General features: G+C 38.7%; 1 protein-coding gene and 1 pseudogene across 4 annotated transcripts in view; one reads left to right on the top strand and one right to left on the bottom strand.

Annotated features, from left to right (window-relative positions):
- The window catches only part of P4HA1 (prolyl 4-hydroxylase subunit alpha 1), an 84,605-nt gene that overhangs the window by 42,894 nt on the left and 26,964 nt on the right, over positions 1-14,747 (bottom strand). For all 4 annotated transcript variants that reach the window (XM_053586152.1, XM_053586149.1, XM_053586150.1 and 1 more), the window contains 2 exons: positions 6,442-6,681; positions 4,085-4,281 (listed from right to left, as the gene is read on the bottom strand). In XM_053586152.1, the coding sequence (XP_053442127.1) occupies positions 4,085-4,281; positions 6,442-6,681 (437 nt within the window). The remainder of the gene's footprint in view (positions 1-4,084; positions 4,282-6,441; positions 6,682-14,747) is intronic.
- LOC128582336 (peroxiredoxin-like 2A) lies at positions 8,765-10,178 on the top strand (annotated as a pseudogene).

The raw sequence follows: 14,747 nt of genomic DNA, 5'->3' as shown, positions 1-14,747 counted from the left end.
GGGAGAAAGCCTTTACTAACAAAAAAGGTAGAGTTTTTCTTTTAATCCTTCTCTTCTCAAAATAAAGTTCAGCTGTTATAAAAATGAAAGTAACAATGAAATGTTTATGTAATATTAAATATATGCCTAGCATTGTTCTGAACTTTACAATGTAACTGAGAAGCACCCAGAAAGAAAGTTTCCAAAAGGAAAAACCAAACAAAGTTTTCTTAAATACCTCACAGTTAAATGCTTGGGGGGGGCGGGGGGGAAGCTGGGAACAGTAGCTCACGGATGTAATCCTAGCACTCCAGAAGGCTGAGGCAAGAGGATCACCGGACCAGCCTGAGCAAGAGTGAAATCCCATCTCTACTAAAAATAAAAAACTAACCAGGCATTGTGGTGGGCATCTATGGTCCCAGCTACACAGGAGGCTGAAGCAAGAGAACTGCTTGAACCCAAGAGTTTGAGGTTGCTGTGAGCTAGACTAATGCCATGGAACTCTAACCTGGAGCAACAGAGTGAGACTTTGTCTCAAAGAAAAAAGACTTTTTTATGAAAATGAGTACCTCTGAAAAAGAGAAGGTAAGTTATAAAACAGAAACGCCAAGTACTTTTACTAGGGGGTATAAAAAGAGCAGTCAGCAAAACACGTAAATTCCCTTGAATCATCTATGTATTATATTAGTAAGTTATCTCACTGCTGATTCTTTTCTTTTTCTTTTTTTTTTGTTGTTGTTGCGCCCTACCCAGTAAGCCACAGGCACCACCCTATCTAGTATCTTCTATGTAATGAAATAAATTGAAATATTCTTTTTTTATTTTTGCAGTTTTGGTGGGGGCTGGGCTTGAACCCACCACCCCAGTATATGGGGCCGGTGCCCTACTCCTTGAGCCACAAGCACCATCCTAAATATTCTTTTTTTTTTTCTTTTGAGACAGAGTCTCAAGCTCTTGCCCTGGGTAGAGTGTGGTGGCATCACAGCTCACAGCAATCTCAAACTCTTGGGCTTAAACAATTCTCTTGCCTCAACCTTCCAAGTAGCTGGGACTACAGGCACCTGCCACAATGCCAGGCTCTTTTTTTGGTTGTAGTTGTCACTGCTGTTTGGCAGGCCCGGGCTGGATTCGAACCCACTGGGTCCGGTGGATATGGCTGGCACCCTAGCTGCCAAACCGAAATTTAAATATTCTGAGAAAAATACAGAGTTGACATGTATATGTCACATCAATAAACTGGCAAATTTGCAGACTCCTGTTTTATTTTGCTCTTTAAGAGTTCCTAAGGGCAATAAGAAAATCTGCTTACTGCTGGAAATTTGAATACTAACTAGATATTTGATGATATTATGAAACTACTGTGAAATTTTTTAGGTATGACAATGGAATTGTAGTTAATTTGTTTTGGTTGTTTTTTGTAGAGACAGAGTCTCACTTTACTGCCCTTAGTAGAGTGCCATGGCGTCACACGGCTCACAGCAACCTCCAGCACTTGGGCTTATGTGATTCTCTTGCCTCAGCCTCCCAAGCAGCTGGGACTACAGGCGCCCGCCACAACACCCGGCTATTTTTTTGTTGTTGCAGTTTCGCCGGGGCTGGGTTTGAACCCACCACCCTCAGCATATGGGGCCGGCGCCCTACTCACTGAGCCACAGGCACCGCCCTGAATTGTAGTTAATTTGAGTGCTTTACTTTATTTTTTTTCTAGCCAAGTTCTTATATTTAAAAAGCACATACTAAAATATTTAGAAATAAAATTACACAAGAAAATGTTTATTGAGTCTAACAAAGTGTCACTATCCTTGTATTTACTCATTAGCTCTCAAAGTAAAAGCATGCATAGCCTCCTAAGACTCCATGAACCTAGCTATCAAGTGTCAACATAGACATGATATACTTACTTGTTGTTAGTGGTTAAGCTGCTAACAGTCATCAGTATCAAAATGTAAAGCCCAGTTTTAATTTATTAGCAATAAAGAAAAATTTAAACACTTTTCCAATATTCACATTAAACCACCTGCTCTAAAAATTCACTAACTCCTTCTATGCAAGCATGTGTTCAATTGAACACTAGTAACACATGATATTCCTTTCTTTAAAAAAACTTTTAAAGGCCAGGCGCGGTGGCTCATACTTCTAATCACAGCACTTTGGGAGGCTGAGGCAGGTGGACTGCCTGAGCTCACGTGTTTGAGACCAGCCTGAGCCAGAGCGAAACGCCCATCTCTAAAAATAACTGGGCATTGTGGCAGGCACCTGTAGTCCCAGCTACTTGGGAGACTGAAGCAAGAGGATTGCTTGAGCCCAAGAGTTTGAGGTTGCTATGAGCTATGGTGCCATAGCACTCTACTGAGAGCAAAAATGAGACTCTTATCTCAAAAAAAAAGAAAAGAATAAATAAATGAATAAACTTCTATAAGGTTCCACATTCAATATTAGAAAATAATGTATTTCATATCCATAATGCACATTATCATAAAAAGGCTCTGAGAAGTCCTTAGGCTAAACAAAAACCTATTTTCAAATTTGTTTAACAAATGTTTCCAAGGCTATGATCTTTTTTTGTGGCCTAGTATCTAGTAACATCCTGAAGAAGTAGCATTCTGAGTGATAAATACATATATATAAATATATAATAAAGAAATATTTATAGATATATTTGGGTCGTTTATTTATTGATTTATTTTGAGACAAGAGTCTCATTTGGTCACCTTAGGTAGAGTGCTATAGCATCACAGCTCACAGCAACCTCAAACTCTAAGGCTCAAATGATCTTCTTGCCTCAGTCTCCCAAGTAGCTGGGACTACAGGTGCCTGACACAATGCCCAGCTGTTTTTTTGAGATGGGTCTTGCTCGAGCTCAGGCAATCCACCTACCTCATCTTCCCAGAGTGCTAGGATTATAGGTGTCAGCCACCACACCCAGCCCCCATATTTGGGCCTTTTAAAGAATAAAGGTTGGCTGAGCATGGTGGCTCATGCCTGTAATCCCAGTATTTGGGGAACTGAGATGGGAGGATTACCTGGGGCTGGGAGTTTGAGACCACGTTACCCACTGCCTGCAACACTTAATTTGTTGCAGCTTCCACCTTTGCACGATATAGCACATGCACAGGCTGTGAATCAAATAAACAATTTGAACAATTAAAGGAAAAAAAACATAGTGAGACCCCCATCTCTAAAAACAAACCAAAAAGCCACCATGACAATCCATAGCAAGATTCTTTCTCTAAAAAAATGAATAACATAAAATAAAAGTTAAAGACAAAATCTGTTGAAAGTCTTTCTGCATTTTAAGCTTTTCTAACATAGACTAAAACATTTCATTAATTTTACCAACCAATCTTATCAAATGACTAAAAGCAATAACACGAGATTATTGTATAGATGAATCTGTTATGTCTCATCTAAGATAGGTCAGAATACTGTATTATTTCTACTTAAGATTACTGATATCTTTTTTGCATTAAGTATAAGAAAAATAATCACTTTCCACAAACGTATATGATCCTTCACGCTTGAAATAACTCTTTTTAAGTGGTGGCTCATGCCTGTAATCCTAACATTTTGGGAAGCCAAAAAGAACTACTTGACCTCAGAAGTTTGGGACTAGACTGAGCAAGAGTGAGACCCTGTCTCTGTTAAAAATAGAAAAACTAGCTAGACATTGTGGTGGGCGCCTGCAGTTCCAGCTACTTGGGAGGCAGAGGTAAAAGGATCACTTAAGCCTAAGAGTTTGAGGTTCCTATGAGCTATGATACCATAGCACTCTACCTAGGGTGACAGAGTGAGACTCTGTCTCAAAAAAAAAAAAAAGAAAGAAAGAAAGAAAAGAACCCTTTTTTTGAGCTACAGAAAGCATAATATTACCACAAATGCATATAATAGTACACAATTCGCAAGCTTTATCTTCAAGCTGTTTTACTAATAATTGTAACATATTAAGTGTGACACCCATACTGATGTAATGTGGCATACTGTAGTATTTTATGTACTCATTCTGATTTTTATCACATAGGCTTAAATATAAATGAACTCTAATTCTCTCTAAAACTATGTATAAATACATACACACGCACACACACGATTGGCTTTTCCACTTTACCATTTTGATACCCTCCCCACGGCACAGCATTTCGTACTTCTGTCTCTCTGGCAGGTAATCCACAGCAACCCCCTTTTTCTTTGGTGTGGTTTTCTGATCAGATCGGTCATCTGAAGAAGACTTATTGACATCTTTTTCTTTAGCCATTATATACTCAAAATATTTTAAGTTACCATTAGCTCTCTGATGTTCAGGATCTATTAAAAGAGAAAGAAAACATGTCCATGGGTAAGGTTACACTTGGTTAAGCATCAGAATACAGTGATATAAAAATAAGAGACCATATAATTTATCTTCCAAAACTGCTTGCTTTTGTGAAAGGAATCACGAATAAAAAGTATACCAAAAACAAGAGGTTTAAACTAGTAAAGCCCTCATGTAAATCAGGACCTACAGTCACCCTATATAAACACAGTTCTGGAGATGAAAATAGCCATTTATTTCAAGGTAGCATACTAGTGATTTAATAATCAGCCAAAGGAACTATGTTCAATTTGATGTCAAATGAATTTTAAAATCTTATTCATTCTACTTATTTTAAGCAATGGAAAAGATTTTCCTAAGACTGAAAAATACTCCTCATGGGGAAAACTGGGCATATTCATCATGGGGAAAACTGGTTGAAAAGCAACCCTTACCACAAATGCATTATAAATGTAGCCTACTTTTGAGGGCTGAACAGATTTTAGTCCCAAATTTCTAGGTAAGAAAGAAAAGGTAAATTAAGGTATAATTTTCAAAAAAGCCACCACTCCACTAAAAACCTCAGAATTGCTAGTCATAATTTTTACTAAGAGAAAAGAGGACTAAACTGCCCATCTGGGAGAAAAAAATCCAAACACCTACACAGTAGAACAGTTTGTAGAAACTTTACTTGTGACAGTAACTTAAGTGTTTAGGAAATTTAGCTCTATATTGTAAAATATTTCTTGTCCTTCAAAAACTGCTCACAATATATATTATGATATACAACATAAGCCTAATCTTATAAAATAAAGAGAAAAGTATGTGTGTGAGTGGAGAAGGAGAGTGCATACTACAAGAAAACAAAAATGTGTAGATTATCTTTGAATGACTGGCTTATGAATGATTCTGTATCTTTATCTGTATTAACAAATTTTTTAGAATGAATACAAAATAGGTATTTTACATCAGGAGGAAAAAATCACTGGAAAATACTGAAAGGATGAAAAAGGCTATTTGAACTAATATGTCAATTTATTATTTCATCTAACTAAAAAAATAACCCAATTACCCAAAGTTCATTTTCAGATGATCAATCCTTTTGAGCTGTTTGACTCTCCTAACATATTTTTCTTTTTTTTTTTTTTTTGTAGAGACAAGAGTTTCACTTTATTGCCCTCGGTAGAGTGCCGTGGCATCACACAGCTCACAGCACATAACATATTTTTCTATTCATAAAAATAATTAATTTCAGGGCTGGGTGTGGTGGCTCACACTTGTAATCCTAGTACTCGGGAAGGTTGAGGCAGGAGAATAACTTGAGCTCAGAAATTCAAGATCAGCCTGAGCAAGAGCAAGAGCAAGAGCAAAACCCCATCTCTACCAAAAATAGAAAACCGAAGTGGGCATTGTGGTGGGCGCCTGTATTCCCAGCTACTCAGGAGGCTGAGGCAGGAGGATTGCTTGAACCCAGGAGTTTTGAAGTTGCTGTGAGCTAGATTGATGCTACAATACTCTAGTGAGACTGTCTTAAATGATAATTAATTTTTTAAACTTTTTAAAGTTTCATTATATACCAAAGGCCTCCTGAACTTATTGTCATATAAATTCTGAACTCCATCCCCAGAGATGATGATTTAGTAGTCTAAGGTATAGATCAAGGACTTTTTATTTCTAAGAAGTATCCAAGTATCTGATGCATGTGGTCCTTAGACCATAAAAGAAACAACTACCTTCTCTATTCAAAGTAATACTGATAAAATTCTCTCATAAGGCATTACATTTTGCTAACATTTAATATGACAATCAAATATATTTTCAGTTCATTTAAATCACTTTATTTTTCATTATAAAATGCAATAAACCAAACCATCCTTCAAATGAAACTGATTAACATTTGAAACAAACATTTTTGACTAAGTTAGCTAGGTTAGGTTTTGAAATTCCTGGAGAAGACAAAGCAGAGAAATACAGCTGCTGTGTACTATTTGGTAAGAAAACTCAGTTCCCATTTACCCTGAGAATAAACAGGAAGAGGATAAAGTATGTTAGACAGATAAGGTTCTTGACTTCTAACAAATGAAAAGTACCAAAGGTATATGGATAGGAATAGATAGATAATATATATACTCTCCAATATAACTACAGACGTAAATTAGGCCCAGATAACATACCTAGTTCAAGAAGCTTCTTTGTGAGCAAAAGTGCCTTATCCAGGTCTCCCTGCTGGTATACTGCATAGCTCAAATAGTCCAGAACAGAGACTTTATCTATAGTAGAAACCTCGCCTTCGTTCAGTTGCCTTAGTGCTTGTTCCATCCACAGTTCTGTATGGTAATAATCTGCTTCTGTATAAGCTACTTTGCCCAACTCAAAGCAGTCCTCAGCTGTTAGAAAAGATTTGTGTTTTACTCCTATGAAAAGAAAATACAGAGAACTTCAGTAATCTTAACACTACTACACATTTAAGACCATACAGCTTTCAAACTGCTCTTTTATTTGAACTTCATAATAATGTTGTAAGATAGGAAAAGCAAACATTTCCCTAACTTTATAAACAAAGGAACAATCTCTAAGGTAATGTAATATGACAAGAATGACACAATTGGTAAGAGAGGATGTGGGACCTAGAAAACCTAAGACTCAAATGATAACATCATAACAAATGAAACATCAATTAAGTTGAAATATGCTGTTTTCTAACATAGTAGGAAGCACCATATGATACACATATATATCTATTTCACCCTAAACCAGTGGTTCTCAACAATGCCACAATGTATTTTCATTGTTAAAAGGGTATACTGCATAGCGACCCACAGGTTGAGAACTGCTGCCCTAAATAATACTCTAGGCAAGATGGATGTATAGGAGAGAACAACCTGTTAACTGGTTTCTTTCTTTCTTTTAAATGGCATTAATAACATGTAATCTAAATACTATAAAGTTCTATAAAGTTCACCCATTTAAAGACTACAACAGTTCTGGCTGGGCACAAGTAACTCAGTGGTTAGGGCGCTGGCCACCTGTACTGGGGCTGGTGGGTTTGAACCCAGCCCGGGCCTGTTAAACAAACAAACAAAAATACAAGCTGGGTGTTGTGGCAGGTGCCTATAGTTCCAGCTACTAGGGAGACTGAGGCAAAAGAATTGCTTGAGCCCAAGAGTTTTAGGTTGCTATGAGCTGTGATGCCACAGCGCTTTACTGAAGCTGACCAAGTGAGACTGTCCCCCCCCCAAAAAAAAAAAAAAAGATTACAACAGTTCTTAGTATATTCACAGGGTTCTGCAATCATCACTACAATCCAGTTTTAGAACTTTTTCATCACTTCAAAAGAAACCCTGTAATGATTAACAGTCACCACTTATTACCTCCCACCCAACCCAAGACAACCACCAATCTACTTTCTGTCTCAATAGATTTGCCTGTTCTGGACATTTAATATAAATGGAATCATACAATATGACTGGCCATTTTCATTTAACACAATGTTTTCAAGGTTCATCCCTGTTGTAGTACCCTTCTTATTGTCCATTATATGAATAGACCACATTTTGTTTATCAGTTGATAGATATTTGGGTTGTTCCCTTTTAAAAAATGTTTTGGCTTTTATGAATACTACTTCTAAGAACATTTGTATAAATGTTTTTATGAGGACATATGTTTTCAGTTCTCAAGTATATATGTAGCAGTGAAACTTCTGGGTCCTATGGCAACTCTATGTTAACATTTTGAGAAATTGCCACACTTTTCCAAAGTGGCTACATAAGTTTACATTCCCACCAGCGATGTCAATTTCTCCACATCCATGTCAATACTTATTATCATCCTTTTTTATGGGAATAGAGGTGCCCACCACAACGCCTGTCTAGTTTTACTATTTTTAGTAGAAATGGGGTCTTGTTCTTTCTAAGGCTGGTCTCGAACTCTCCAGCTCAGGTGATCCACCCACCTTGGCCTCCCAGAGTGCTAGGATTACAAGCATGAGCCACCACACTTGGCCTATCATGGTGGGTTTGTACCACCCATTCTGGTGGGTACAAAGTGGCATTTCACTGTGGTTTTCATTTCCATTTCCCTGAGGACTAATGATATTAAGCATCTTTTCATGTGCCATTTGCCCATTTGTAGATCTTCCTTGGAAAATTGTTGGTTTACATTTTTTGCCCATTAAATGAATTTGGTTATTTGTATTTTCATTATTGATTTGTTAGTTTCTTAGCTTTTCTGAATATAAATCCCTTATCATTCACATTGCTTTACAGTATTTTTTCCCATTGTAAGAGCTGTTTTTTCATTTTCTTGATGGTGTGCTTTGAAGCACAAAATTTTATTTTGAAGCAGTATAACTATTAAACGTTTCCCATTTGTGCTCTTGGTGGTAGTAGTATGTCAACTGATTTCTGAAGTGAAACTTCTATTTCAAGAAAAAGAGATATCTGACAGTTCACACGTGATAAAATATAAATAGAAAACCAAAGAACTTGAAAAAATACTTAAGCCTCATTAACCACTGGAGAAATATGAAATTAAAACCACCATGATAGGCCAAGTGTGGTGGCTCATGCTTGTAATCCTAGTACTCTGGGAGGCCAAGGTGGGTGGATCACCTGAGCTGAAGAGTTCGAGACCAGCCTTAGAAAGAACAAGACCCCATTTCTACTAAAAATAGTAAAACTAGACAGGCATTGTGGTGGGCACCTCTATTCCCAGATACTTGGGAGGGTGAGGTGAAAGGATCTCTTGAGCCCAAGAATTTGAGGCTGCTATGAGCTGTGATGCCTTCTCTGGCACCCTACCAGAGCAACAAAGCCCAGGAGGATTTGGCCTCTCAGCATCCAGGCCTCAGTTGACACCAGAGAAGGGAGGTGAAAGGGAAAGTTCTGGGGTTGTTGCAGGAGCTGAAGGAGAAGGTGGAGATGGCTAGAGACAAAGACACAACTTCCTTAACTATGGGGATATGGGCTATCGGTGCAGGAGGTCCTGGCACTGCTGCCATGGCATTGTTCCTGGCCAATAATGTGTTTCTGTCTAAGGTACAGAAAGCAGTGCTAGAGTATTTAGAGGACATAGACCTAAAAACAATGAAGAACCAAGGACTTTCAAAGCAAAGGGAAAAGAATAGAGCTGTTGATTATGGCTGTGCAGAGGCCAGGCTAAGGCTATTTCCTCTGTCAGGAAGAGGCTGCAGACCTGTCCTCCCTGAAGCCACAAGTTGGATGAGCTGGGTGACCCTCTCCATGCAGAGGTGAAGGAGCAGATCAGGACTGAAATAAAGGGCTTCCAACCTTATTTCAAAGGAGAAACCTTTCTGGATGAAAAGAAAAAGTTCTATAGTCCACAAAAGCAGAGGATGATGTTTATAGAATTTATCCATCTTGGGGTGTGGTACTTCTTCTGAGCCTGTAATGGAGCCTACTCTGAAAACCCGGAAGGTAAAGCTTTATCTTCAGGAGATTTTTTTGTGGTAGCATCAGGAAAATGGCATTCTTGAGCACCAAGAAAAGAAATTGGTAACAAAGTAAACCCACTTTCTGGAAGCTACAAGGAAAATCAAGCCACAGACTTCGAGCTAAAAAAAAAAAATGACTGCATGAAACTGCCTAATGCAGGATAACTAGGAGCAGTCACCAGTGTTCTCAGTTGTGTTTCCACTGTGTCCCTAAGGAATTAGAAGCCCACTTACACTGTGTTCTCATATATACTGACATATTTAATACTATCTTCTGTTTATGCCCAGTAACAAACAGCCCCAAAACAAAGCTGACAAAAACCTAAGAAACTGGTTAAGGGTTATTTTAGCTAAAACCTGGAAAATATGAGGCTTAAAATTGACTGCTGTACCTCATCACAAATGCATATGGTATTTGAGTGCTGTTATCAGAAATTATTTTTATGTCTTCAAAACTCTAAGAAGAGTTGACTGACTAGATTGAGAATATAAAGTTTTTGAGTTTGTTTCTATTAATAACTTGTTATATAATGTCAAAGTAATACTCGTATAAAGAAACTGATAAACTCTAAATTAGTTTGATAGATAAATTATAAAGTGAGCTCTCTTATTTCACTGTGTTCCATTCTAACCCCAGAGCTTGTTTTTCTAGAAGAAATGATCGGGCGGCGCCTATGGCTCAGTCGGTAGGGCACCAGCCCCATATACCGAGGGTGGCAGGTTCAAACCCGGCCCCGGCCAAACTGCAACCAAAAAACAGCCGGGCATTGTGGAGGGTGCCTGTATCCCAGCGACTCGGGAGGCTGAGGCAAGAGAATCGCCTTAAGCCCAGGAGTTGGAGGTTGCTGTGAGCTGTGTGAGGCCATGGCACTCTACCGAGGGCCATAAAGTGAGACTCTATCTCTACAAAAAAAAAAAGAAATGATCTCCAGCTCTAATAAACAGAGATAATAGTAGAAATTTTTCCAAAATTAAACAAATGAAACTTCAGATTCAGGAAACACAAAGAATCTCAAGCCATACAAATAAAGTATATATAAGGGCTTCTTAAGGATATATTTTTTTTTTGTAATTTTTTTTTATTTTTGAGACAGCCTCAAGCCATGGCATCACAGTTCACAGCAACCTCAAACTCCTGGGCTCAAGCGAGTCTCCTGTCTCCACCTCCCAAGTAGCTGGGACTACAGGCGCCTGCCACAACGCCTGGCTATTTTTTGGTTGCAGCCATCGTTGTTTGGCAGGCCCGGGCTGGATTCGAACCCGCCAGCTCAGGTGTATGTGGCTGGCACCCTAGCCGCTTGAGCCACAGGCGCCGAGCCAAGGATATATTTCAAGAGGAAAATTCTAGAAAGAAAGTCTGAGGACCAAGAAAGAATAATCCACAAAGTGGTATACATACAAACCAATCTAAATTAAAGAAAAGTGAACTACCAGACTGGCAAAATTTTCAATGTTTGACATTTTTCTGGTGGTGTAACAGGGAAATAGGAACTCTCATATATTGCTAGTACAAATGCAAAATGATATAACTCCTGTGGAGGGTAACGGAACCATATAAGCAAAATTATCTCTTTGATGTAGTGGCACCACTTCTAGAAAAATATTCCAGGGGGCGGCGCCTGTGGCTCAATGAGTAGGGCACGGGCCCCATATGCCGAGGGTGGCGGGTTCAAACCCAGCCCCAGCCAAACTGCAACAAAAACAAAAAAATAGTGCCGTTGTGGTGGGCGCCTATAATCCCAGCTGCTCGGGAGGCTGAGGCAAGAGAATCGCGTAAGCCCAAGAGTTAGAGGTTGCTGTGAGCTGTGTGACGCCACGGCACTCTACCTGAGGGTGGTACAGTGAGACTCTGTCTCTACAAAAAAATAAAAAATAAATTTAAAAACAAAAAGGAAAATATTCCAAAGATCTCTTAGCAAAAATACAAAACACCTTATGTACAAGGTTATTCACAGCAGTATTTTTATTAACAACAAAAGACTACAAACAAACCATATGTTTATCATAGGGGCCTAGTTAAACTGTGGAACTTCCACAAAATAAGAGTAATATGCAGCTGTAAAAAAAAAAAAGGATTTCTATACATGATATGAGGTAATATCTAGGACACATCAATAAATTAAAGCACAAAAGTACAAAATGGTATTTATAGTATATAGCTTTTGGGTATGTGTTGAAACGAAATAGGAATAAATATACAGTATATTATTATTTTAAACAATTAGAAATGGAAAGATTAATAAAATGGTTATATACAGGAAAAAGAAGGGACTAAGATGAAGAGCACAGGAAATCAAAGTGAGATCTCTGTTAATGTACCTTATTAGAATAGTTTGGACTATGAAACAATATAAAAGTTTTGCATAATTAAAAACAATAAATCAAAAGAAAAAAGGACAATCCCTAAAAAATAGGAGAAAAGATATTGAAATAAATGAACCTATCTGTTTAACATGATGAGAGCATAACTACGCAGGCAACTGAATTACTTCAGGTGTCTTTAAAACAGTATTTTGACTGATGATATCCACTATGACATATTATAAGGACAAAAAGTATTAAAACAGGGCAGCGTCTATGGCTCAAAGGGTTAGGGGGCCAGTCCCGTATGCCAGAGGTGGCGGGTTCAAACCCAACCCCGGCCAAAAACCAAAAAAAAACTCTCTCTCCCCTCTCTCTTCTCTTCTCTCTGTCTCTCTCCGGGTCTCTCCTCTCTACCCCCCTCTCTCTTTCCTCTCTCTCTCTCTTTTCTCCCCTTCTTGGTACTGCTCTGCAGCATCCCTCCCTCGCCAATAAAAACCTTTCATACAAAAAAAAAGTATTAAACACTGCATTCCTTATTCTCAATGTTATTATGATTTTGAAACATTTTAGGCATCATTAGGTCACTGGTCATTAGGAACCAAGATTTTCAAAAGAAGAGAAAAGAGATTTAAGTATGAACTCTATAGTCTCAATCTGAATTGGAATAACAATATGAACTTACATATTTCTTATCTCTGTTCATTGGAAAGATCTGGAATAAATAACAAAATCAAAAGCAATAAACACCCTTAAAACTTAGCTAAACTGCTGCTTAAATGCCATTCCTTGTTAAGAGGAATCAAGACACAACTAATGCAGTGGTATGCAACTGTAGCCCTAGCCACTCAGGACCCTGAAGCAGAAGAATCACTTAAGCCCTGGAGTTCAAGGGTGTAGTGAGCTATGATCACACCTATGAACAGCCAATGTATTCCAGCCTGAGCTACTTCCTTGCTATCAAAGAACAGTAAGATAATTTCAAAAAGACAAATGTGCTAACCTGAAGAAGTTGCCACTATCCTGAAATGAGAGAATTTAAGCATCAAAGAAATAAAGATATAATGGATGGAAATAAAAACATGTATGTAAATCCATGAATTCATGAGACTTCAGATAAAAATCACTGGTCACTACTGAAAGTTGTTAGGACATCAACTCATTACTCTGAAAAGTGAACAATAAGAAAAAGAAAAATATAGGATAATTATAGATTTATCTTATCTTTCCAATGTAAGCTATAGTTCAAGGTAACCAAATAGTTCATGAAGGACATTCTTTTTTTTTTTTTTTTTGTAGAGACAGAGTTTCACTTTATGGCCTTCACATAGCTCACAGCAACCTCCAATTCCTGGGCTTAAGTGATTCTCTTGCCTCAGCCTCCCGAGTAGCTGGGACTACAGGCGCCCGCCACAATGCCCGGCTATTTTTTGGTTGCAGTTTGGCTGGGGCTGGGTTTGAACCCGCCACCCTCGGTATATGGGGCCAGCGCCTTACCGACTGAGCCACAGGTGCCGCCCATGAAGGACATTCTTGTTTATAGAATTCTAGCTATTGGCTCAGTGCCTGTGGTTCAAACAGCTAAGGTGCCAGCCACATACACCTGAGCTGGTGGGTTCGAATCCAGCCCGGGCCGCCAAACAACAATGACAGCTGCAACCAAAAAATATCCAGGCATTGTGGCGGGCGCCAACCAAAAAATATCCAGGCATTGTGGCGGGCGCCTGTAGTCCCAGCTACTTGGGAGGCAGAGGCAGGAGCCCAGGAGTTGGAGGTTGCTATGAGCTGTGATGCCACAGCACTACACCTAGGGTGACAGCTTGAGGCTCTGTCTCAAAAAAATAAAAGAATTCTAGCTATTAAAAGTAATAGAAAGCCAGGCATGGTGGCTCATGCCTGTAATCCTAGCACTCTGGGAGGCCAAGGCGGGTGGAGTGCTTAAGCTTATGAATTCAAGACCAGCCTGAGTAAGCACAAGACCCTGTCTCTAAAAATAGCCGGGCATCGTGGTGGGTGCCTGTAGTCTTAGCTACCAGGGAGGCTGAGGCAAGAGGATGTCTTGAGCCCAAGAGTTTGAGGTTGCTGTGAGCTATAACGCCATGGTACTCACCTCCAGGGCAACTGAGTGTGAGACTCTTGTCTTAAAAAAAAAAAAAGTAAAAAAGATGATGGAATGAGATAAATCACCAATTTGCAACCTCTAATGTTGTGGTAGTTCTAGGCAATGAACCACTCTAACTACCAAAGGTTGCCAAAACCATTAGATGAAACTCAAAGAGAACTTTACATGGGGAAATCAGACTCACCACTTGAAGAGCCTGATTTATCAATGAGATCACAAAAAGCTTGACAGACACTAGATGTCAGTTCCTACAGTTCAACAGAGAGTTCATAGCGCCATCTATGGAGTTAATTAAAAACTTAGCTTGGATCTAATCGAGCCTCTATCTCTAATCAGTTTGAAGGAAACACAGGCATTAAAGGAAAAAATTAACCACCAAAGAAGAAATCAGCTAACTCCAGAATGTAACTGATGTAGCACAGACCACAGAACATATAACCTGGTTTTCCCAAATAATCAATGTCATAAATAGAAAAAAAAAAGAAGATAAAACAAACAAATGCAACTGTAACAAAACATCTTTGAGATCACCAGAGAAATTGAATATTGACTTAGTATTAAGTTATAGTAAGAAAATACTCGGGCGGCGCCTGTGGCTCAGTCA

Source organism: Nycticebus coucang, chromosome 3 (genome assembly GCF_027406575.1).
Source record: "Nycticebus coucang isolate mNycCou1 chromosome 3, mNycCou1.pri, whole genome shotgun sequence".
Taxonomy (NCBI): Eukaryota; Metazoa; Chordata; class Mammalia; order Primates; family Lorisidae; genus Nycticebus; species Nycticebus coucang.
This window is presented reverse-complemented; position numbering and strand designations above follow the sequence as displayed.